The following is a 25890-nucleotide window of genomic DNA, read 5'->3' as shown; positions in this document are numbered from 1 at the left end:
TCCCAACTCTTAAGATTTTCCCATTAATTGATATTTTCTGAAGGTTGAAACTTCATTTCATCCCACTCACTTTTGCTCAATAGTTTATTTTCTGTTCCTTAACTAAATTCCTGTGGCTCTGGCCAATCCTATGATCAGAGGGTTTTATGTTTGGAAACAAATACACAAGATAGGGCCCTTCTTTAGATAAATTGTTTCTAGCTCTTAAAATAAAACCAAGTTTATCTCCAATACAATTGAATTTGGCCACTAAATTTTAGACTCCAGTAACATTCCTGACTTGGAGTCTCTTTGAATCACATTACTAATTATAATTAATAAAACACGTTGCAGTACTTCCCAGCTTTTCATTTATTTTTAGATCGCTACTACAGTTGGTTGTATGTCATTTTCTTGGTACCTTAACTTATCTTTGAAACAAGTGGGCTATAGGTAAATATGATCTTTATAATGCAGTATCTTCATTAAAAAGTGTATTTGACCAACCTCAGTTTAGTAGAAATTCGGTAACCTCCATTATACTGTCATTTACAAACATTAAGTTAATTAATCAACCATCTCTTATTTGAATGATAAGGAATTATTAATGATGAAGCAGGCTCCCTTAATTGCTTAATTTCTCTCCATATGGCTTTCCTGCTACACTAACTCCCTATGTATCACCTCTGACCTCATACTGATTTGTTTAAAGGTTTATTTTGTTGTTGTTGTTGACATTATACATCTTAGCCTCTGGGAAATGAATCCTAGTTTCTGGCATGAGTCCCAGGTCCCTGACTGGTGGGGGTCTCAGTGCTGCCAGGCAGCCTTTGACATCCTTAAAATTAAACTAAATAACCATTGAGCTCACAGTGGTGCTCAATAGGCTGGCTTTGGTTTCCACCCTGAGGATGATTATGTTGGTAGTGAAGATGACATTGATGATGATGATAATAATAGCAACATTTACTGAACCCTCAGTATATGTCAGGTAGCAACATTTACAGAAGCCTTAGTATAAGCACTTGATTTGAACTATTGCATTGAAACCTTATCACAACCCTTCAAGATGGGCATTCCTAACCCCAGTTATGGATGGAGCTACTGAGTTTTGCTGTCACCCGGAGAGTTGGCCACTGCTTCTATAACCTGTGTGCACTTGGCTGCGTCTGTATTCCTCCTCTCCCACCTTGAATTTCCACCAGCCAAATCAGCATATTTCTTTTGAAGTCCTCACTTTCACCTCCTGCAGAGATCCTGTCCTGAAAGTTGTTAGCAGTGTCTGCTTTTCACTGACAAGCTGGCTGATGTGGAGAAAGAGGGGTTGTGGGCAAGGCTAAGTGGTGGTCCCAGTGACCTGCTGCCTTGGTCTGGAGGCTTAACTCATGTCTGTCACCTCCTGGGCCTCTGTGAGCATTTGAGTTTGTCACCTTTCAACTAAAAAACCTTTAAATTCCTCAGCAGAACAGCTAGTTGATGGTAGAACCAGGACAAGAAACTGCATCTTTTGCTTGACTAGTTTTTATGTTCCCTTTACTCTATTATTTTTAACTTTTTCAGCATTTTAAAGCTATAGTTCATTGAGGCTAGGAAATATCACATTCTTATATACAGTGTAGATTGATTTGTCTGTGGAAATCGAGCGTTTCTGAGGTAATAGTTTTTACCGCCTCATACCTCTGATTGCTCAGCTCCTCATCATCTGTGCTTGCTCTCCTCAATAGCTTCCCTCAGTCACAGTGAGTGAGCCCAGGGGCAGAAATGAGTCCGTGCCTCTTACTCTCATCAGGGAAAAGGGAACCTATGGAATGGTCATGGTGACCTTTGAGGTAAGTTTACTCCGAAGTAATTTTATTTTAGTTACTTTTATTTTTATTTTTGAGACAGAGTCTTGCCCTGTTGCCCAGGCTGGAGTGCAGTGGCATGATCTCAGCTCAGTGCAACCTCTGCCCCCCGGGTTCAAGTGATTCTCCTGCTTCAGTCTCCCCAGTAGCTGGGATTACAGGCATGCTCCACCATGCCTGGCTAAGTTTTGTATTTGTAGTAGAGACAGGGTGTCACCATGTTGGCCAGGCTGTTCTTGAACTCCTGGCCTCAGGTGATCCGCCTGCCTAGGCCTCCAAAGTGCTGGGATTACAGGCGTGAGTCACCGCACCCGGCCCTGAAATCACTTTAAATGCGAACACTGGAGTTCATACCAGGTGGCTACAGTTTTGAAAATCAAAGTTCCTTGTATAATAAACACGACACAATACAATTAAAATAAAGATGAATACTTTTCTGATCTGATACATTTCATGATTAATATAAAAATGTTTTCCTTGCTGCTTGTGTATACAATGCTTACATGAAATACAAGCTAACATTTTAGTTATGTGGGAAAAATAAATCATAAGATAGAATAATAATGTTAATTCTATAAATTTCATAAAACTTTTATGATAAATGTTTTCAAAAATAGGAAATTTTAAAATACCCATGGATTACTTAGGTTTATGTAAAATTATTTAATATGTTGTCTTTCTCCATTTTATTTTTATTTTAGTTTTTTTTTTTTTTGAGAGAGAGGATCTTACTCTGATGCCCCGGCTGGAGTGCAGTGGCACAGTCATGGCTCACTGCAGCCTCAACCTCCTGAGCTCATGCAGTCCTCCTGCATCAGCCTTCTGAATAGCTGGGAATACAGATGTGCATCACCATGCCCAGCTAAGTTTTAATGTTTTTTGTAGAGATGAAGTTGCATTATGTTGCCCAGGCTGGTCTCGAACTCCTGAGCACAAATGATCCTCCCTCTTCAGCCTCCCAAAGAGCTGAGATTACAGTCATGACCCACCATGCCTTTCCCCTACCCCCCATTTTTTTCAGTACACCAAATGGATGGTGTTTATTGCCATTGCACTCCACCATGGGAATCCATAAATGTTACAGGATGTGGCATGAATATGATAAGCTGTGGGTGACGTGTATTTTTCAGATACTAGATCTAATCATGTGATTTGATTGCTTACTGACCATGTGCCAATCATTGTGTCACCACATTGCTGTTCCGTGAGATACACATTTAAATCTCCAACTAATTTTTGTGTTTTCTGTGTTTTTTAGGATCCGCAACATGATCATACACTATTTTCAAACATTAGAGTGGTAGCAATTTCAGACACCAGTTTCTTTCCTAATTATCAATTGTAATATCAATAAAATGGAAACTTATATTTATGTAACACAATTCTATGGAAGCATAGAATAGTTTTGTTCATGCTTGTGGGTGTCCACATCATACGGTAGTTATGTTAACTACACAGAACATAGAACAGCAGAAGGCAATAATGCATGAAAAACATAATAAACACTAAATATGCAGTAGTCTTGCAAGTTCTACACTGGAAGTCATACACAATTTTTCAGGTACTTAGGAATATGCATTTAGACAATAAATTTTTGAAAGTTTTTCTGATAAATATTGGAAAAATTAGAAAATAATTGGCTGTAGAAAGAATAAATCATCCAGGTTAGAGTGTTTTCAACTTATCTATGGACGTCTAAAGTTATTTTATCAGATTTGTAGCCTGTTTTCTGTTTAAATAATTATAAGTAACATTTTTGGAGTGCTTAATATTGCCATATATTGTTGTAAGTGCTTTATATTGATTATAACTGCATGCAGATAGCACCCCTCCCTGGCACTCGATCTCTCTCATGCTATTCTTAATTTTTTCTCTATGATACGTATTATCATATAACACACACCCATTCATTTATTTATCATTTATTCCCTTCCTTTAAATGTCAGGTCTATATGGTGCGGAGTTAGCGCTATTCACTGCTAAATCTTTAGTACCTAGAAGAGATGCGGCATGGAGTACTCAACAAATGCTTTTTTAAATGAATGATTTTATTCATTCTTCACATCTTCACATCCAGCTTGTGAAGTGGAAAATATTGGCATTTGATTCTGTTACTTGAGGGAATTTACTAATCTTGAATACCCTTTCTTCCAAAAAGAAATATTTATAGAGTATTTCTCCCCTCAGGTTTAACGTAATGCTTGAGAAAAAGCAGCTCATAGAAACCACGTACTTTAATGCAGTTATAGTCAATATCTATAATTACGTTATAGGACCTATTAATTTGAAGGGCAGAATGATGTAATTCTTTCAGAACATATTTAAACTTCAGATTTTTGTCAGCTGACATCACAATGATGCTTTCTCAATCTCGAGAAGTATTTTGTATTTATTGACGGCATTGTGTGTTTCTTTTCAGGTAGAGGGTGGCCCAAATTCCCCTGATGAAGATTTGAGTCCAGTTAAAGGAAATATCACCTTTCCCCCTGGCAGAGCAACAGTAATTTATAACTTGACAGTACTCGACGATGAGGTTGGCTAATGTTACATACCCAAATGGGACAAGGACCCTGTGTTGCAGGACACAGTCCTATATAAACTTAGTGTATTGTGGCCAGTCATACCTCAGCTATAAATAGCTGACTATTTTGGAATACATGTTATTATTATTTATCTTACTTAATTCACATTAAATGGTACATCTAAAAGCTGATGAATTTGAATATAACTAGCAACCATACATAATACAAACATTTAAGCATTTTGTATACCCTGATAATCTATTTTTGTTCGTGCTTTCAATTTTGAGCAAGAACAGTACTAACCTGCAATAAATATTTTACCACAAAAGCAAAGAAAAATTCTACTTAAGTTGATATTCTTTTGTTTGGATATTTTTAATGTTCACATTTATGGGAAGGTTTTTATTATTTTCATATTTCACATTGAGACTACCAAGGATAGAGATACATGATACAGCTAGCTTAACTGCTAAGAAAAGAATGAATCTGAGCAATAATGTGCAAGGATGTCCCCCACATGAGCTAAACAAGAGAAAACATGACTTTTTAGAAAAGAAACTAAATTTTGCCAGAAAAGAAAACAAAAAGAAAATAGCTGGGAGTTTGTAACCCTCCCTCTACCCTCCTACAAATATTCCGAAACTAAATCACAAGAAACCTCAAGAGAAGGAAAAAAAATGTATTAGAGTATTAGAAGACATTATGAGAAAAGAGTTCTTCTCTTGAAAAAAATAAAATATTTGGAAGCATTGATATCCCTAGTTCCTCTGGTTCTGGAAGCAAGCAAAAAAACTTTTGTTTTAAGATCTCAGAGCATTGAACGGGCTATAATTTGGGGAGATGATTAATTATACATTTTGATTGTAAATTTGAAAGATCAATCAAATCATAACATTTTATTTTTAAGATAAATAGCTTTGCTTTTTGTATTGCTACTGATGGAGGTAAAAGTATGCATTTTTTTCTTCACTTTTATTTCTAAAATAGAGTTTGTGGTGAATGAAAAGCTCACACAGCCCTGTGGAGATTAACCCCAAGATTTCTCTGCAGGAGCATAAAAAAAAAAGAAAAAAAAAAAACCAAAAAAGCAAAAATTGCACTTTAACAGTGTCAGCATTTTTCCTAGTAGTGACTCTTACAACTTTTTCTCCAGAGAGGCATGATGTGTATCTCGAAAAGCATATATTGGTGTCACATGTTTAACTCCTGAATTAACAACCATTTGGAGAAAAGCAAGAATAATTCACAAGGAAAACTAACAATTTTTATGTAATGTTTAACGTACTTTCCAGATTCTTAGGTATTATTAGATTTTCAGTACTACTTCTGACCCTACCAAACTGATAAAACTGATAGAAATGTATGACAGTTTTTTACTGTTTAATCTTTGGAGTTATCCAAGGACCAGTTAAGGTTGAAAGACATTATACTTATACTTCATTAGTTGTACTGTTGCTTCATTACGTTTTCTTTTCCTGTCTAAAATACGTTATTTACCTGTGGAAAATATTTTATTAATTGGAGACTAAACAAGCCTTTCTATTTGCTCCCTCAGTTAGAGAATTTTTATTTCTATGTGATTGTATTGAAACATAATGACTTGTTACACTTTAGTTTCTTTCCAGGTGTTTTGGCTGTTGATGTTTTGCCTCTGTTTATATTCCTTTAACAGGTACCAGAAAATGATGAAGTATTTTTAGTTCAACTGAAAAGTGTAGAAGGAGGAGCTGAGATAAACACCTCTAGGAATTCAGTTGAAATCATCATTAAGAAAAATGATAGTCCCGTGAGATTCCTTCAGAGTATTTATTTGGTTCCTGAGGAAGACCACATACTCGTAATTCCAGTAGTTCGTGGAAAGGACAACAATGGAAATCTGATTGGATCTGATGAATATGAGGTTTCAATCAGTTATGCTATCGCAACTGGGAATTCCACAGCACATGCCCAGCAAAATCTGGACTTCATTGATCTTCAGCCAAACACAACTGTTGTTTTTCCACCTTTTATTCATGAATCTCACTTGAAATTTCAAATAGTTGATGACACCATACCAGAGATTGCTGAATCGTTTCACATTATGTTACTAAAAGATACCTTACAGGGAGATGCTGTGCTAATAAGCCCTTCTGTTGTACAAGTCACCATTAAGCCAAATGATAAACCTTATGGAGTCCTTTCACTCAACAGTGTTTTGTTTGAAAGGATAGTTATAATTGATGAAGATAGAATATCAAGGTATGATTTATTTTAAATATATTGCTACCATTATTTTAATATATTATTCCAAGATTTAAGTTTTGTGATGTTGGACACAACAACGAACTGTTAGAATATGTGTCATTTTTTCTACCATGGCTTCATTGTTTTCTTTCTTATTTGGAGTGTGATTTAATTATGCAAATGATTTATAGTATAGTAGTTCCCTAGGACACATTCACATATCTACACCTTCATATTAAAAATGTTTTTTTCCACCAGGCATGGTGACTCACTCCTGTAATCCCAGCACTTTGGCAGGCTTAGGGGAAGGATTATCTTAGGCCGGAAGTTCGAGACCAGCCTGGGCAACAAAGTGAGACCCCCGCCCACAAAAAATAAAATAAAATAAAATAAAATGAAAAGATTAGCTGAGTGTGGTGGTGTCCACCTGAAGTCCCAGATACGTGGGAGGCTAATGCAGGAGGATTGCCTGAGTCCATGAGGTTGAGGTTGTAAGCTCTGATCACACCATTGCACTTCAGCTTGGGCAACAGAGTATGACCCAGTCTCAAACAAAAAACAAATCAGTTGTTCTTTTGTTACATAGATTCTGTTTTTATCAGTGTCTAATGGACAACTTGACATTGGGAAGGCTAATCTAAGGGAAATAAAGTGTACTATGTGACAATATGTATTTCTTTTAAAACATTTAAGATTTGAAGAAATCACAGTGGTTAGAAATGGCGGTACCCATGGGAACGTCTCTGTGAATTGGGTGTTGACACGGAACAGCAGTGATCCCTCACCAGTAACAGCAGATATCACACCAAGCTCTGGAGTTCTCCATTTTGCACAAGGGCAGATGTTGGCAACAGTTCCTCTTACTGTAGTTGATGATGATCTTCCAGAAGAGGCAGAAGCTTATCTACTTCAAATTCTGCCTCACACAATCCGAGGAGGTGCAGAAGTGAGCGAGCCAGCAGAGGTATAACTCTTGTTACGCTTTACACTTGTTAATATTTCTGTGCTGTAGAAGAACCAAAGAGTTTGATCATACACATCAACTTTATGTTTAGTTTGAAGGGACAGGAAAAACACTGGCTTTGGAAAGATAGTTTTCTTGTTCAGTATTCCTTCTGAAAATAAATATTTTACTCTCTAAAAACTTCCACAAACTGATTTAGGAATATTTCCAAATCTGTTTTTGGTTCATCTTTTACTCTATTATGTGTAGGAAGTCATCATTTTTAGACATGAAATATTAATATTCAAATTAGAATAACATGGAAAATACAGAATTTGATAATCTCAGATGTGAGAATTCTATACTTTTAATATTTTATTCCTTTATCTGCAGCTTTTGTTCTACATTCAGGATAGTGATGATGTCTATGGCCTAATAACATTTTTTCCTATGGAAAACCAGAAGATTGAAAGCAGCCCAGGTGAACGACACTTATCCTTGAGTTTTACAAGACTAGGAGGGACTAAAGGAGATGTGAGGTTGCTTTATTCTGTACTTTACATTCCTGCTGGAGCTGTGGACCCCTTGCAAGCAAAAGATGGCATCTTAAATATATCGAGGAGAAATGACCTCACTTTTCCAGAGCAAAAAACTCAAGTCACTACAAAATTACCAATAAGAAATGATGCATTCCTTCAAAATGGAGCTCACTTTCTAGTACAGGTACTTTTAGTATTAAAATAATCATAATTTTGGTTAACCCTCAAGTGTACTAATCTGTGTGAAAGAATTAACTAAAATTATTTTGACTTTGTTATTTTGCTGTCATTTATATTTTGTTACTAAAAGTTATTTAGATAGTTGGAAGAGAGATGATGCCTGCTCCTGAGGTGTATAAGGATAAATAAGACAAGAATTTTTACCAAAGTTAATATTTTAATTACGTGACATTAAAAGTACACCAGACGTGAAATGCCAGTCATGCAAGTCAGACTGTCATGGATAACATAGTAGAGTAACTTACAAACTATTACAGGGGAGGGCAAGAGAAAGAGAGGCTAACTATGCTTTGAATTGATTTGGGAAAATATGACATAGGAATAGGATTTGTAGGATAAGTGTGTTTTCATAATGAATATTACAAGGAAAATATTTCAGAAATAAAGCAATATGAGAATTTATTTTTCTTTTTTTTGAGACAGAGTCTCACTCTGTCACCTAGGCTGGAGTGCAGTAGCACGATCTCAGTTCACTGCAACCTCCACGTCCTAGGTTCAAGCGATTTTCCTGCCTTAGCCTCCCGAGTAGCTGGGATTACAGGTGCCTGCCACCACACTCAGCTGACTAATTTTTGTGTTTTTAGTACAGATGGGGTTTTGCCATGTTGGCCAGGCTGGTCTTGAACTCCTGACCTCAGATAATCCACCCGCCTGGGCCTCCTAAAGTGCTGGGATTATAGGTGTAAGCCACCGCTCCTGGCCCAAGAAAAATTTTATAAATACTTTTAAATAATATACTAAAAAATCAATTTCTTTGTCTAGGTAGAATCTCTGTACCTTCAACTGTTTAGTAAAGTCCCCATAACATATCCTTCCATTTTACATATTTCATTTCTTCTGCTAACCAAAATATTATTTTTATGGCCAAAGTGTAAAATATCTGCACTCATTTATGATACTGTTGTTGTTTTCCATGTGTTGATTGCTTGACACTTAAATTCCAAAATCAATAAAGAGTGCTTATTAAATTATGTAAACCAATTAAATACAGAATCAGATAGTGTGAATGGACTGACAAGGAAAGAGCTAAAATCTTATGTTGCCATACATTTTGCCAACTGAAGTATATAGCAAATGAAATATTCTATTTCACTAAGTTTCTTTGAATCTTACCACATTTAAGTATGTTTCATATTTTGTCTAGATTTTCTTTTATGATGGATTTATTATTCCTTTCTCTGGAGTTTCTGATTGTCCCTTTTCTATATGTTATCTTCACTATATTTTTGAGACCTTGCTGCTATCTTCCTGTGCGTGTTGAATGTTGAGTTTAGCTAAACTAACTGCTTTCTATGCTTGTTTTATATCTGTTGTCTGGGATGCTTTTTACTGAACTCCTGAATTTTCTTAATCTCTTGCCTTTTCCTTCTGGGATTATGTTGTAGTTTTATTGTACTATATCTACCCTCAAACACATGTGTTGAAATTATATATGTAAAGTAAACTTTTTGAGTCTTTGAGCACCTGAAATGTGAAATTTTATACTCATATTGATAGTTTGGCTTGGTAGAAATTTCTAGATTAAAATAATTTCTTCTTCAGAACTTGAAAGGAATTGTTGTTAAGCTTCCAGAGTTGCAGATGAGAAATTTGAAGGGAAGGAAATGATTTATCTTTTAGATAACTCGATCTTTGTCTCTGAAAGCTTTTTACAACTGTTTGTTGGTGTTCTGAATTTTGTAAGACTGTGTCAGCACTTGGTAGGGTGACTGTTTTCATTTTGAAGACTCCCGCCTTTTTTTAAGCTGAGCCTCCAGGCATACTTGTGCTGTTAGTGCATTTTTCGAGAACTCTTGTCCAAGGGGCTTAGTGGGTAACCTGTTGTGGGGATGTAGGATTTGTCAGTATGTAGGTGACACCTTTTTGTAATATATCTACACAGAGGGAGGCATTTGCCATCTTCCCCAGAGCCCTGCACTAATGGCAGTAGATCCTGATCTTCACCTTTATTATTATTAATTTTTGTTTTCTTGCATCTCCTCCAAGTGGGAAAATTTTCATGTGATGCGTGCTTCTACTTGTGAGGATAACTCACTCTCTGGAGGACCCTTGGATTTTTCTTGGAGTGGAAAGATGGGGAAGATGGCTGTATTCACAATTGTGTCTGGTTTGTCCTGTGGCTTGTGGATGCCAGGGAGTCTGGATCTGTGAAGTGAAATACTGCAAATGGCCATGCAAATGGCCATGCACATGACTTGGGCCCTTGTGAGCATTAAGTTAAAACAACTAGAAGGCTGCCACCAGAACACATTTAGAGCTATATTTAGAAACTAAAAAACAAAACCAAAAAAACCCTCTGGCTTTGTACAAAAACATGACATAATTTGTTTGCTTTTAAACATTGATTTTATTAATATGGAAATGCATACTGATTTTACCAGTTCACACTTACAGTAGCATTTCTGAAGTTTCAAGACTGTCTGGGATACAATTTGTTGAGTTTCAGAATTTAATGGAATTTTTTTGATGTCAGCACTTGTTTGTCTTCTGTGCTGTCAGTGTCCTCAGGTTTCAGGGTTTCAGAACATTCTCATAAGTATATGTTCAAGGATTTTTTGGAATGTTTTGGTGCCTAGTGTTCTCCCTTTTGTTTGTCTCCAGTCTGGCATCATCTATAACTCATACAAGAACCAGATTATTAAAACAAGTGGAATGAGGCCAAGATTTTACACAGTTGCTTTTGCTTTCATGGAGGCCTGGGCATTCTGGCATATGTGGAATAGTTGCGGTGATGTGATAAAAAGTTTTGAGAATTGATGATGCAGAAACGTTGTTCTGGAGTTACAGAGAATGTTTTTGTTATTTTAGCTTTCTAATTTCTTTTCTCATAATGCCTCAAAAGTAGTTTTTACTATGAATAGAGACAGTAAAAACTGTGCTAATATATATAAAAAATCTGTACCAATATCAGTATCCTCTATGTTAAACTTTTAATCTTTTGAAAAAGTCCAATATTTCTGTCCAAGTAGCTGCAGAGAATTCTTGTATAAATACATCCTTTGTACGAGTCAGATATTATACTAGCTACTCTGCCTCAGTATTCTATATAAATATGACAATTAATTTTTGATAACACTTGAAAACGAAGAAAAAGTTGCAGAAGGATGTAATTAATATCTGATTTTTGGTGATCCTGGGTTAGAAAGTTGCACCACTAATTTCAGACTCAATTCTTTATGTATCTCTCTATATAGTTAAAAAACATAGGTCTTACGGTGCAGTTAATTTAACACTTGCTTAGGGGGAAGAAGGCATTATTAGTCACTGACATAAGTCATTGAGGTTCAAAACAGTTGTAGGTTCTGGAAGGCTGGTTGGAATAAGAGGGTTGTGTAGTTTTCATAGTACGTAATGGATGAGCAACTCAAGAATAGGAAGCCTCAGCCTCTGCAAGCAAAGTTGAATGAAACTAAAGAAAGGAGAATTCTTTAGTTGCTCCTCATTCTTTAGTAACCCTCTCAGCTAAATACATTAGTCTGAGGTGCAGCTTTTGGCAAGCATGGGGTTACTAATGTGCTGTCCCAGTGGAAAACTATTTGAAAGTAAAGAACGATTCTTTATGAATGAATAGAGCAGTTTGATTTAGCAGATGGAACCCAGACAAAAAAAGGCTTATAGGCTAGGAAATAAGCCATGTACAATTAACATTTTCTTTTCCATCAGTTCATTTCATAACCGTCTATATTTTCTTTCTAATTTGTCAAAAATACTATATGTAAGATTAATTGTATAACATTTTTGATAAGTATAGGGAAATATGACTTACATATTTCTTTCTTTTTAGAAAGTTTTGAGTAAAAATATATTGATTTTTTCTTGATACTTAACACAGTGTTATCCGTTTAGCTCTTTTTGAATATACAGCAATGAGAATGTTCATTCACAAACATGTGCTTGGTCATACGTGACCAGTGTATTTTAGAAATATCTTTGCCTTATAACAATACACACCCTTATATTTATATACCATTCAAATATATGTATTTTATTTAACTTTGTGCTATTTTGTAAGATAAATATATATGTGTGTATATATTCCTTTTCTCTAGAAAGAATGACAGTTGCATGACTTTATCTTTATGTTTAATTTACATTGCAAAGTAAATGCAGTATACTAAAAATCATGTTTTATTTTATGTGACTTCATCTATATGCCAATACTTGACAAAATTGATCAATCTAATTTTTTTCTTTTTTTGAATGAGTATTTACCAAAACCAAAATTATTTATGTCTTTCTCCTGTATGTGATTTTTTTAAAGCAAAATGTGTGACATTTAAAAAAGACATTTACTTTTATTCGTTAACATGTACTATTCATCACAAAGTAGGAGGGAAATCAGTACCAGTCCTGTCCACGTGTGGAAAATCAATTTAAATCACAGTTCTACTGGTGGTTACTTAGTGTCATCATTTCAATATTATAAAGCCTAACAGAGGGCTTTAAAGAGTGGGAGAGACATGTTTTATTAAGTTAAAAATTGCATTTTAATATTTAAAATCCCTATGGTTTTTGTAGTCCTGTAATGATTACCTATTCCTGCACTCTTGAAGTGAACACTGTGTCCTTTGAGAAGTTAGATTTTGAAAAGTTAGAATATTGAAAACGTTGAATGTTTGTGATTTATCAGAATTCTTATAGAGCTCAGATTGTGTAGAAGGGAGGAATTAACAAATATTTATTGTGAAGCCGCTGCAGTTTCAAGTCTGTGTCAAGCCTATGTCATGTATTGGGAAAATGCTGAAAAGGACACAGACCCATAAGAGTTCTACAGACCTGTTGGGAAGTAAAAATCTGGAATGCATCAAATGATGATAAACCAGCAATATGTAAAGTGTATAACTACAGGGATACTATATGTTATACATTGCAGTTCTTTAAATGTAAAGAAGCATGAAGTTATAAATGGAGTTGTGAGTGGTCTTCTGATACTGAATTTTGTCTGGAGGAGAAGGGAAATGGGGGATGATTAGAAGTCTGGGTCAGTGGAAGACAGGAAGGAGATGTGGATGACTGATATTTGGCTTTAAGGTCAAGGTAGTTGGATGTAGGTGGCAAGGAGGAAAAGCAGGTGGTGGCACTGGCGATGATACTAGTGAAGGAGCCTGGAACAGGGACAGTGATTTCTGTTTTGGATATTGTATATGTAAGGTGTTTGTGTGACATTTATATGATGTCTGGTGGCAGTTGGCTATAATGATTTGGAATTAGAGGGAGAGATGCAGAAATTATTAAGGAGCAGGCATAAAATTATAAGATAAAGAGTTTAGGGAGACCCCTGGGGAATAATAATTGAGGGGCAGAAAGAGCTCCAGAGGCCAGGGAAGGAGATTGAAAAGGGATGGTGAATGAGGGAGGAGGAGAATAAAATTGCCAAGTTATTGGTGACCTCTACCTATGCTTACTTTGTCGCCCCATGCTGTTACGCTTTTAAAAAACATTTCTATTCTATCAATTCTTATTACTTTTTTTGTGTTTTTGTTTATTATAGTTGGAAACTGTGGAGTTGTTGAACATAATTCCCCCAATCCCGCCCATAAGCCCTAGATTTGGGGAAATCTGCAATATTTCTTTACTGGTTACTCCAGCCATTGCAAATGGAGAAATTGGCCTTCTTAGCAATCTTCCAATTATTTTGCATGAACCAGAAGATTTTGCTGCTGAAGTGGTAAGTAGGCTCTTTCTTACTGATGGGGGCTAATGAATATGAAGTAATGTACCAACACTATTTTTAAAATAGGATCAGCATAACACTGTTTTAAAAATAGGATCAGCATATAGGGTTAACAGATCTTAAACAGCTTCACCGTGTACAAGAAAGTTTCAGTATGTCATTTGAAATAGGTAACTGATGATTATGTGATTTTCCCATCATGTTTTACATTATTAGATAGAATGAAATTAGAATTAATTGCTCACAGTGAGTGTAGGATATTTTGATTTGACAGCTTTCAGACAGTTCTATGACATTTGATACTACAGTGGTAGCCAAACATAAAGTTTTTTTTGTTTTTTTTTTGAGAGAGGATTTTACTGTGTCATCCAGGCTGGAGTGCAGTGGCGTGATCTCAGCTCAGTGCAACCTCTGCCTCCTGAGTAGCTGGGACTACAGATGTGTGCCACCACTCCTGGCTATTTGTTTTATTATTATTATTTTTAGTAAAGATGGGGGTTTCGTCATGTTGCCCAGTTTAGTACCCAACTCCTGAACTCAAGTAGTCAACCTCCCTCGGCCTCCCCACGTGATGGGATTACACACGTGAGGCATGGTGCCTGGCGTATAAACCTTTTCTTTCTTTTTTTTTTTTTTTCTTAATGGCCAAGACATGGCACCACAGGTGTGCTTGACCTACTTCATTTCTGAGCATTCCATATGTTTGGGTTGGAGTGAGGTGGCCAGCTTGGGTCTTATGCTTGATGATGGAGATGATGGTGGTAAAGCTGTGGAATGCTAAATCTTAAGAATTTTTTACTTTATATATACAATATATGTAAATTTTTGCATATAGACATATAAAAATTTCACATGCAGAGCACACCATCCCTCCCCTTCAACCATGCCCTGGTTGAATTTCTCTCTTAGGGAGGGCTCTTCCTTTAGCCTTACCATTTCCTGAGTCATAGTTTGTCCAAGACCTTCTCCAAATCCCCCACACTTAAATTTGATTTAAACTGAGTTGAGGTTTAGATCTGAAAGCAGGAGAGTTGTTTTCGTTATCAAAGCCTTATGTTAAAATATGGTGACCTCAATTTCCATTGTATATTAACATCTATAAATGGACAGAGACGTTTCATTTTTCAAGATGGTTTTGATTTTTCATGTTTTTCTGAATACACTTCTAAAAACAGGAAAGCATTTAGTTTGCTCTTAAGGAATGGATTGCTTTTATTTATCTTAGATAGCTGTAAATTTACCATTTCATATTTTTCCCTTAAGAAAAATTAGCTTTTAGGAAGTTTTGGGCTCCTTGGACCTGCATTCTTCCCCTCTTGGGAAACAGCAGAAAAACTAGGAGTTTTCCTTTGTTTGTTTCAGATACAGCTTGGATGATGCCCACTCCCTCAAGGTGATTCAGGGTCCCAGCCCTCTGTTACTTCTTTTGTCTTCCCTAAGAATCTTTGCTCACTAGTCTCAGGTTATGACCATTGTTAGGTGAAGTAGCAGAATGATTAATGGTGAAAATTAATCATTTTTTTCCCAAGATGAGCTTAAAGGGCAAAGAAAAAATAAAACAGCATACTCGTCTTTTAGGAGCATAAAAGGAATAGCGTAATCTAACCATTAAATATTCCTTTATATTCTTCCTTTGAAAAAACTTCATCATGATCTATAGTGATGCTTTTATTATATATTTTTAAAGTGTACTCCCCTTGAATAAAACCACCAAATACAATTTGTTTCAGAATTATTATAATAGCTTCTATTTATTTGACTTATACTGTAGAGAGGCACTGTTCTAGATACTTTACTTAATTAAACAATTTGTAATCCTCACTGCAAACTTGCAAAATAGGAAATCATTAGCTTTATTTCACATGAGAAAATTAGGATCAGAGAGGTTAAGTAACTTGCTCAAGGTAACCCAGAGTCATGATAAAAATATCTGATTTTATTTCTATGGTATTTATCCTACTGGTTAGAAACATTTTTTTAAAAATTTTGCCCCCATCACTTAGGATGTATTTTATATGACATAATTTTCCAGTTTTAATCACTGAAGTTTATTTTTCAGTTTATATTGTGATGGTAAGTTAATTCTATCTTCAGAGAACCTCTAATGGAAATTTATTCTTTAGCAAGATAGCTCTATGTTTTTCACAATTCTTTGAGTTTTAAAATATTTGTCTTTTATCAAGAAAACTCAGATTAGACACATTTTTGGGTGAGGGGTGTTTTGTATATAAATTTGGTTAGCAAAAATTAATAAAAATATATTTAAAGTTATTTTCGTGCTTAGAGGATTGTTTGGTTGTGTTTTAATGCATTTAATAGTTCACTTCTCTATATAGAATACATATGTTCACACAATAATATATGTACAAACTAATAGCAATACCAAAGCTTATATAATTTCTGAACATACATTTTAGAAGAAGTTGTTCTGTTCTTTTATTTTTATAAGGTATACATTCCCTTACATCGGGATGGAACTGATGGCCAGGCTACTGTCTACTGGAGCTTGAAGCCCTCTGGCTTTAATTCAAAAGCAGTGACCCCAGATGATATAGGTCCCTTTAATGGCTCTGTTTTGTTTTTATCTGGGCAAAGTGACACAACAATCAACATTACTGTCAAAGGTGATGACATACCGGAAATGAATGAAACTGTAACACTTTCTCTAGACAGGTAAGAACAAAACAACCAAATGTTTAGTAATATTTATGTTTGAGTTCTCTTCAATAACTTTGATTTTTGTTTTATTCTTTTTTTCTATATAAAGTAAAAAAGAAAAATCAAGTAAATAGTGTTATACTGGCCTTCAGACTGTTCTGTTATTTGTTGATGGCTTCTGATTAGACTATGAGTATAATTGTATGTTTCAGTGAATTTTTACCCTGCTATTCATTGTGAAGAAGCACTGCAGAGAGAATTTATGGAAGGTATCAGATAAATATGAAACATAGCTAATATGTTGTTATATTTAAAAAAAAAGGCACAAATCTAAATCTAAAACGTTAGGTTAAGCAAACAGTTCTGCTGGCTTTATGTTCAACAGAAGAGAGGACTAGAGCTTGTGAGTAAAAAGAAAGCATTAATCTTCATATAATAAAATTCTCTTTTTTACATGGATCTTAAACATTAATTTTATGATTATTTTCCAGAGAATCAAAAATTGCACAAAATTAAGAGATCCTCTTCAGTAATAATTAATAAGAATCGATTTAGCTTTTCTCAGTGGGTAATTTATATTAAGAAAATTTCACAATCTCTCAAGGAGTTTTTTTTTCAGTAGTTCAGAAAATCCTTTCTAAATATATAAAATACTGTGTTTAATGACCTCATAATTTTAAAAAATTAGGATCAGTCTTATCCCTGACACAAGTCTCTTTATATGAAAGTTGATTCATATTAGAGAAGGTTACTGTGACTTTTGGAGGGTTTTGTGCAATTCATGTTTAGAAACAATAAAATTCACAGATAAATTCAAGGGACATTTTGTGTTACATTATTCAAGACTAAAGTAGTAAAAATTATTTTATATAATCCCTGGATGTCTCTATATCAGTGTCTTATAGATTTCTCTTTGTAGGTGTTTTGTCTAAACACATTTTTAAAAATCTGATGACTAACTGATTTTTATTTTTATGTGAAAGAAAAGTATAGAATGTAGGCAACAAATTATTGAATGTCCACTGTTCCTTTTGCTTTCTTTCAAAACCACATTGTGTTTACTTCCTTTCTTACATAAAGAGTAAAACAAAACAACAACCAAAATACCAAGCAAACAAAAAAAACCAAAAAGCAAAAACCAATTTACAACACACACACACACACAGAGTCTAGATGACTTATGGTTTTAATGTATGTTTCAGACCTTTTCTTAAGAAAAGGTGTTTCATACGATAAAAAAATCAGTAAAATATAATGCAGTGTAAATTGGAAATTTAAAAAAAAATTTTTTTTCCTTAAGTAAGGTGTAAGCATTCAGTGGACAATCTTGAAAACAACTAAAGAAACAGAAACAGTGATGATAAACCAATGCTGTAGGAATCCATACAAACTTTGTTAGCTTAGTTGACAGTTTCTACTCTCAACTAAATGTTTAAAGAGTGATTTCGATTATCCATCTGCAAATTGATAGTGACTATTCTTTATATTATTTCAAACTATTCATTTTAAAATCTTAGGTAACATTTGAAATTAAGTATAATTTTTAAGGGTTTATTTTGTTCTTCTTTTTCTTTCTCCTATGGGTAAAAATAGTACATAAGGAAGTACAAATCATGAGGTAGAAAATTTCAGAAATTATTGGGTCTTTTCAAATAGAGGAAGTTAGTTCATATATATATTAAAATGTTTTAATTTGATTAATAATTGGTGCATACTTGTATTATCTCATTTGTGTGTGAACAAGAATGAGCAAATTACATTTGAATGTTCAAGGACATTTAGTTAAATAAAATCTAGATACCATATTTTATGAAAAACTCCCTCTTAGTTTTGCAGTTTTAATGAAACTTGAGTGAAAGAATAAATGAATGCTAGCAAGTGTGATTACAATAAATCACAATACAATATTGCAATAAAAATAGTTAACAGTTTATTGTGATAACAGTTTGTAATTTTCTCTCAATGTCAAATCCGAGTTCAGATTCTCTATTTCAACTCAATATAGACAAAAGTTGCCCTGGTACTAAAAAACCTGTGGTGCTTTCAAATAACATGCTGGTTAAAAATATTCTATTTAGTTTTCCTCAGATCACAAACAATTTCATTATGCCAGTTTATTTCAGAAAAATTTTGGTATATGTGGTATATAACCCTATATTTATAATTGGTGCATTTGATTTTGAAAATGAAGCTATAGGGCTCTACATTTGACATGTGCTTTCAAGGCTGTTTGAAAATGGAATACACTGCAGATTTGGAAAAGTGTTTTGGTTTCCTGATAAAAGTTGTATTTAAGTAATATTTGACGTAATTAAAAGATATAATGATATGGCTTCTTTAGTATATTGCTGTGCAAATGATATAGGTATAGATTTCTCTAGTTACACAGTTTTGTTTTTTCTAACTCAAAGAATAACTGGCTTTCGATCTGAGAGGTTTTTATATTTTAAAAACCTAATTAAAGCTACTAAGTAATTATAAGCAGGGCTGAAAGAAATTTGTTCAGCTGCTGCGGTTTGTGAGCCTGTACAGTGCTTGGCAGGCACAAGCGCCTTGGAGGAGGCCTGGAAAGGAATGTTTTGAATGGGTCTTGACAAGCTTGCTGGCCATGGGGTCATCTTCCATAAGTGGGAACTGCTGAAGCTCTTGCTAGCATTTGTCAATAGCGAAGAATCCAGGGTGCAGAGTTCCCATAAAACCAGCATTACTAGCTCTTGGGAAAAAAAGGAAACCTTTCTTTAGCTTTATTTTTCCCTTGCCATTCTAAGTTTCTCGCAGTATTAGTGAGATTTTGGCAAATGGTGTCCTGCCTCCTGTTTTCCCCCTCCCACACTTCTTTCTATGTTGACAGGGTAGAAACTGAAAGGTTTGTCGTGTATTTTGGGTAAGTGTACAAAATAATACCTTGTTTTTGGTGATTCAGTATTTTGTTTTGCAAGTGATTGTTTTTGGACAAGGCTGCTGTTCTGCATGATTACAGGTCTTGGGAAATTTTGCCTGTCCACCTGGCTGTGCATGCTTTGTGTGCAGTTTCATTTTCTAATGATAAGGGGAGCTTACACAAAGGTGTTTATTTATTTTTGGTCCTAAGAGTTTTGCACTGTGAATGCACTTAAAATATTTTGAAATTTGAGAATTAGTGTAATGACATTAAGAAGAACTTAAACTTTTTAACTTTCCTTGTAGGTACACATAACGTCAAGAACAATTATTGTGCTGTACTTCTGAAATTTTTACCCAACATATTTTATGAATCTTGTAGATTGTTTAACAGAGAATTAGCAATCAATTAACTGAACGGTTCCATTGGTTTTCTGAGTGCATCTAAGCAATTTCTTGCTTATATCTCAGAGTCGTATACAGAACTTTTCAGAATTTACATTTCACGTAACAGTGGCATATTTTAAGAAAGTTTAAAAATAAATTTATTTAATGTTCAGAATGGATTTTTATATTTTGCATTCTGAGCCAGTTTTTTGTTTCCTAGCTTATATGGATATAATAACTTTTAATTAATGAGGATATTGATATAAACGATGGATAAATTTGCTATGAAAATCATAAGACTGTTTTAACAGTATAAAATAACTCTCCTATTATTTAGACTCTCTCTCTTCTGTGGTCACTAGCATGCTAGATATTATCAGATTTCTAAAAACTAGGGAAGGATGTCAATTCAGATTCTCTGTTAAATAGGAAGTGAGCTTTTCTTCTACATATTTCTACTTATGAATTGTGGTTTCATTGTGATTTGCGGTCTGAGCATGAATATATTTTTGGTTCAATAGGATGTGACATTTGGCAAGGTTTAGAGCAGCTTGCAGGATTGATAATTCTTAAGAGCCTGCTGGCTTTTTAACTCTCAGAATCTTGCAGTCCAAGTCCCTTTGATCATTCTAATTATGCTCTGAATGTTAAAACCAGAAATTTGAAAAACATATTGTTTTAATATGTTCTTTTGGAGATACATAGGAATTGGTATAACATGTCATGCATCTCAGATCTATTCTATTCTTTTTTTCTTATATTCCCTACATTTTCTTTTATACTAAAAGAAAAAAGCACAGGTTGAAAATTAAGGAGAATAGAAGACAGTTGAAGCCACAACATATTCCTAAGATGTAATTACAATTGTGTTTATTTTTTTTATCAACGTGGCTTGCTTTAGTCCATTTAGTTATCCAGCTATTATGTGCTCTATTCAGTTAGTATGATCTTATGTAATGAGTTTTAAAAATAAATTCAAGTGTATGTAAAATTGAAACATAATTTTGTTTTAAGATATCTTCTAACTACGTGTTACAAATTAAATTTGTCTAAAACTGGAATCAAATCTGCAAATTTTGATACTTTATTTAAATAAAATATATTGATGACATTTGGTTACAGTATTCTTGGTGTACATATGTAGTGTTTGCTTTTTATCAAATAAAAAAGCTGTAATGAATTCAGAAATAGAAGTTCTTTCATAACTGTTAGGAGTAAAACTGTTTTGATCTTAAATGATTTCAACACACGTAAATTCACTTAAGGTCTAATTCCTCATAGCCTTCCTTTTCTTAATCCTGAAGAGTTGCAAATATTGCCTTAAAAGCCTGCAAAATTCAGAAGTAAAACTGGAAGTAGCAGGTGCTATTTTTCCCTCTGACTTCTCTAGGGTTAATGTGGAAAACCAAGTGCTGAAATCTGGATATACTAGCTGTGACCTAATTATTTTGGAAAATGATGACCCTGGGGGAGTTTTTGAATTTTCTCCTGCTTCCAGAGGACCCTATGTTATAAAAGTAAGTATGAAAAAAACTTCCATTTATTCTGTGCTCACAATTTTAGAAGAATGATCTCAAAGGGTTTGAACTTTTGTGGATTTTTTTTCAAGGAAGGAGAATCTGTAGAGCTCCACATCATCCGATCGAGGGGGTCCCTTGTTAAGCAGTTTCTGCACTACCGAGTAGAGCCAAGAGATAGCAATGAATTCTATGGAAACACGGGAGTACTAGAATTTAAACCTGGAGAAAGGAAGATAGTGATCACCTTGCTAGCAAGATTGGATGGGATACCAGAGGTATGGGATTTTATTTTTTCTTTCTGTTTCTCTGTAAGATTGATAGTATTTGGTATATTATGAATATAAGTATTTTGAACATTGCAAAGAGACAGAAAAGAGGTGGGCAAGAAAAGATTGAGAAGTACATAGATTTGGAAAATTTTTAACAAAAGATTAAAAAATGAAGACTCATTCAAATTAGAATGGTGTATTTTTGCCCCACATAAAGAAATAACAAACAGTCTTAGACTTTCAGTGTGTGATCAGTTTTCATCTCCTTTTAGCTTTATTCATGTTAAGGCTTCCTTTAGGTAATATGTATTGACTGAACTTTTAATGATGTGGTTTTAAACTGAAGAAATTTTGCTATAGCATTACTTTGTTGAAAAAAAGAAATTCGAGTTTCATATTAATGGAACCAGGTATAGTTCCGTTATGCTTACTCAGCAATACATGTGTAACTCTCAAATTAATTTAGTTTTATTCACTTTTGTAAGTTTAAATGACTAGATCATCAGTGATAACATCCACTTTTCTTACCATTTTAGAGTAGTATCATTGTTTCTCTTTTTCTCTTTTTGGACAATGTATACGTATTTCTGGTGTCTCTCTTAATTGATAGGAGAATGTTAATTTTAAAAGAAATAATATCACCTCTTTTGTCCTTTCAGTGAGTTATATGCTTCTGAAAATTTGAGTATATTAATAATCTTGAATATTTATGTTTTTTAATTTGTTGTGAAAATGTCAACTTTATAATTTCCATACTTTGACACATTCATTTTAGTTGGATGAACACTACTGGGTGGTCCTCAGCAGCCATGGAGACCGGGAAAGCAAGTTGGGAAGTGCCACCATTGTCAATATAACGATTCTGAAAAATGATGATCCTCATGGGATTATAGAATTTGTTTCTGATGGTCTAATTGTGATGATAAATGAAAGCAAAGGAGATGATATCTATAGTGGTAATTTATTCTGTGTCTTCTATTGTATTTCTGTTTACTGAAGAAGAAATATAATTTTTTTAGTAACTAGTTATTGACAGTTGCTCACCCTGCCTTAGAAATTATACATAGTGCAGAATATTTTAGAATCATATTTAGGACCACGATTTTTATTTCTTACATAATATTGTGATGATACTGATGACTTCAGTTATATTTCGATACCATTTAAGCATATGCAGTGCAACTCAAACACTCAAGAATGAGTCCATCCAAATAGGAAGAACCTTAAAACTAAGAACTATTGCTAGGGAACTATTGAGCTGACAGGAAATTATAAAGTTTATTTTTAGAGCAGTGTCTGTCTGAGTAAGGAAATCGCACTTGAGCATGCAGCTTCCTGTAACTGCTTTTAGCAGATATTTTTATGGGACTTTATGATAGGTGTGTCTAATTCATCATCCTTCTGTTTCCCATTCCGACTGACTTCTAAAATCCCAAACTAGAAGAGATCGCGTCCATTTATTTAATTAATTATATAGCTACAGAGGGAGGAACAGGCTAATATATTTTTATATGTACCTTAAAAACTGTGCTAAGCAAATAGTTGGCAGTTACTAAAAAGAGGTGTTGTTTTTATGTTTGTTTATTTAACAAATTTCTTTACTCATCATTTTAAAGTTTTGTATGTGTTCATATATATTATGTATGCTTCCATTTCACAGCTGTTTATGATGTAGTAAGAAATCGAGGCAACTTTGGTGATGTTAGTGTATCATGGCTGGTCAGTCCAGACTTTACACAAGATGTATTTCCTGTACAAGGGACTATTGTCTTTGGAGATCAGGAATTTTCAAAAAATATTACCATTTACTCCCTTCCAGATGAGGTAAATGTTGCATATAACTTTCTGCCTTACTTGTTGTAGTTGATCAATAATTATTTTTAATTAAATAATTAAACATCTGGTAACGTATTTTGTGATAAAAGTTTGTGATAAAGAACTCAGGTGTGACAGTGTCTGACCATAAGCCAAAAGAGCAGTATTACGTTTTGGTCCCCCTGAAGACATGTTGAACTCTAGAACTGAGAGTGGTCAGTGACACTGCTCATGTATCCAGTATCAGGGCTTCTTAGTTGGAGAGGCGAAGCCCTTGGCTTGTATTTAGTCCCTTTGAAGGCAAGGTCAGCTATCAAGTGTCCTGTGGTGCAGTCTCAGCATCAGGACACGGGGTCGCATGAGTCATGGACCAAACATGGCATTTCTTCTTACTGATAGTAAAGAGAAAGATCTTAGTAACAACAGGGAGTGAACCTTTCCTAGGAGAGTGACACTTAGAACGGCTATGGAGACCAGTCCCCTTTCCCTCAGACCCATTCCTCAAGAGACAAAATTCTGACACCTTTCTGTTTTAGGGGGAGGGGAGCACCAGTTCACAGAGATGACGTGAAAAAGAAACAGTGTCCACCTGGGGATCCATGTAGGCTCAGAACTGTGGGGAATCAAATCTTGTTAGGACATGGAGTGAGGCCTTTATGACCCATGCAGGTGAAACTTCAGTGAGGTTTGTAAGAGGCCTTTGTGAGCTGGCTGAGCTTTAGTTACTATGACAAACTGCTCTAAGTGTTCAAAAAGTTATTTTTATGTTTCATCTTAAAAATCAACATGTTTCCCATTTTCCTGCAGAAATAATATGACCTCTGTGGTATATCTGTTTTTAGCTTATATAAGGCAAAATATCTATATTTCCATTAAATTTCATAGTTAGTCTAAATGAAATGGCTGTTTGTATGAATGCACATGAAAATTATTGTTTGGGGGGTCTGAGTCTTACCTGAATATGTTAGGGGAAGTTCTGCCTCTGAAAAGGAAATGAATAATAGTAGTGTTAATGGTGCTTTTTAAAAAAAAAATAGTCAATAATTTAAGAATATATAATGTAATTTATGTGTATAAGTCACCTGACTTAAAATATGTAACATTTTCCAAAGATTCCAGAAGAAATGGAAGAATTTACTGTTCTCTTACTGAATGCCACTGGAGGAGCTAAAGTGGGAAATAGAACAACTGCAACTCTGAGAATTAGAAGAAATGATGACCCCATTTATTTTGCAGGTGGTATTGCTATCTTATTTGAATGAGTTCACATATTTATTAAACAGTATATATATATATATACACACACATATATATGCACATGCATACATACATTTATATACATATATTTAGCAATTTTTTTCATTGAACATTTTCAATAAAGCACAATTGATGTTTGTTTAAAGATGATTTTGTAATTCATTCGAGTTACATTGTTATTTAATTTGTTTGAAGTTTTAACTAATACTTCAAAACTTTTTGAAGCAAAAAAAAATAAGTACTGTTTTGTTATCTTTTTCCCCATTTCAAATTTCTAGGTATTTTTTTTCTTTTGTGCAGAAAAGAACACTTCTCCATGTGATTTCTTCAAATAACACAGTCTAGCTGGTTCAGGGCTAGATTATGTATTAGAAGGACCTGAGTATTATGCCTAATGGATAGCCATGTACTATAATAACTAAACTAATATTTAAGGGAAATATTAATTAAAATTTCTTCATTTCGCCACTTTAACGCTTTCTTTAGAACTGTCTTTGGCCACCTGAGGCATCTTTTGGTTTTGTTTATGAAATGGTTGATGTGTAACTCTTTCTTGAATCCTTTTTGTCAGCTATATATGGATTAATTTACCCAATGCAGGAATTTTGTAGCCTTTTGTATTTTATTGATTTGTATTATTTCTGTCTTTTTTTTTTTTTTTTTTTTTGAGATGGAGTATCGCTCTGTCATCAGGCTGGAGTGCAGTGGTGTGATCTCGGCTCACTGCACCTTCTGCCTCCTGGGTTCGAGTGATTCTCCTGCCTCAGCTTCCTGAGTAGCTGGGACTACAGGCTGGCACCACCACTCCCAGCTAATTTTTGTATTTTTAGTAGAGACAGGTTTTCACCATGTTGGCCAGGAGGTCTTGGTCTCTTGACCTCGTGATCTGCCTGCCTCGGCCTCCCAAAGTTCTGGGATTACAGGCGTGAGCCACTGCGCCCAGCCTGATTTGTATTCTTAACCTTCAGTTAATGTGTACTTAATGAATTAACCTTATGTTCAACCTTCTGGTAACTGCTGCTACAAATATAAAACATAAGCTCTCTGGGCCTGTTCTCAAGGAAGTTACATCCTCAACTTGGAAATGAGGTTTATGAAATAGTAGGCAGAGGATTTGAAATAGCATGCAATTTGCTGACA

The 25890-nt window shown here is 34.5% G+C and overlaps 1 protein-coding gene across 5 annotated transcripts in view; it reads left to right on the top strand.

Annotated features, from left to right (window-relative positions):
- Positions 1–25890, top strand: part of ADGRV1 (adhesion G protein-coupled receptor V1) — a 593679-nt gene that overhangs the window by 52822 nt on the left and 514967 nt on the right. For 4 of the 5 annotated variants that reach the window (XM_050795446.1, XM_050795449.1, XM_050795445.1 and 1 more), the window contains exons 5-17: positions 1704–1808; positions 4243–4356; positions 6018–6583; positions 7262–7532; positions 7905–8234; positions 13782–13958; positions 16414–16637; positions 19474–19506; positions 21280–21406; positions 21499–21684; positions 22454–22634; positions 23339–23502; positions 24606–24729. In XM_050795446.1, coding sequence (XP_050651403.1) covers positions 1704–1808; positions 4243–4356; positions 6018–6583; positions 7262–7532; positions 7905–8234; positions 13782–13958; positions 16414–16637; positions 19474–19506; positions 21280–21406; positions 21499–21684; positions 22454–22634; positions 23339–23502; positions 24606–24729 — 2602 coding nt within the window. The remainder of the gene's footprint in view (positions 1–1703; positions 1809–4242; positions 4357–6017; positions 6584–7261; positions 7533–7904; positions 8235–13781; positions 13959–16413; positions 16638–19473; positions 19507–21279; positions 21407–21498; positions 21685–22453; positions 22635–23338; positions 23503–24605; positions 24730–25890) is intronic. The other variant, XM_050795448.1, reaches the window with a different exon arrangement.

The sequence above is a fragment of the Macaca thibetana genome, chromosome 6, assembly GCF_024542745.1.
Source record: "Macaca thibetana thibetana isolate TM-01 chromosome 6, ASM2454274v1, whole genome shotgun sequence".
Lineage (NCBI taxonomy): Eukaryota > Metazoa > Chordata > Mammalia > Primates > Cercopithecidae > Macaca > Macaca thibetana.
The sequence above is the reverse complement of the archived record's forward strand: the minus strand, read 5'-3'. Positions and strand labels throughout refer to the sequence as shown.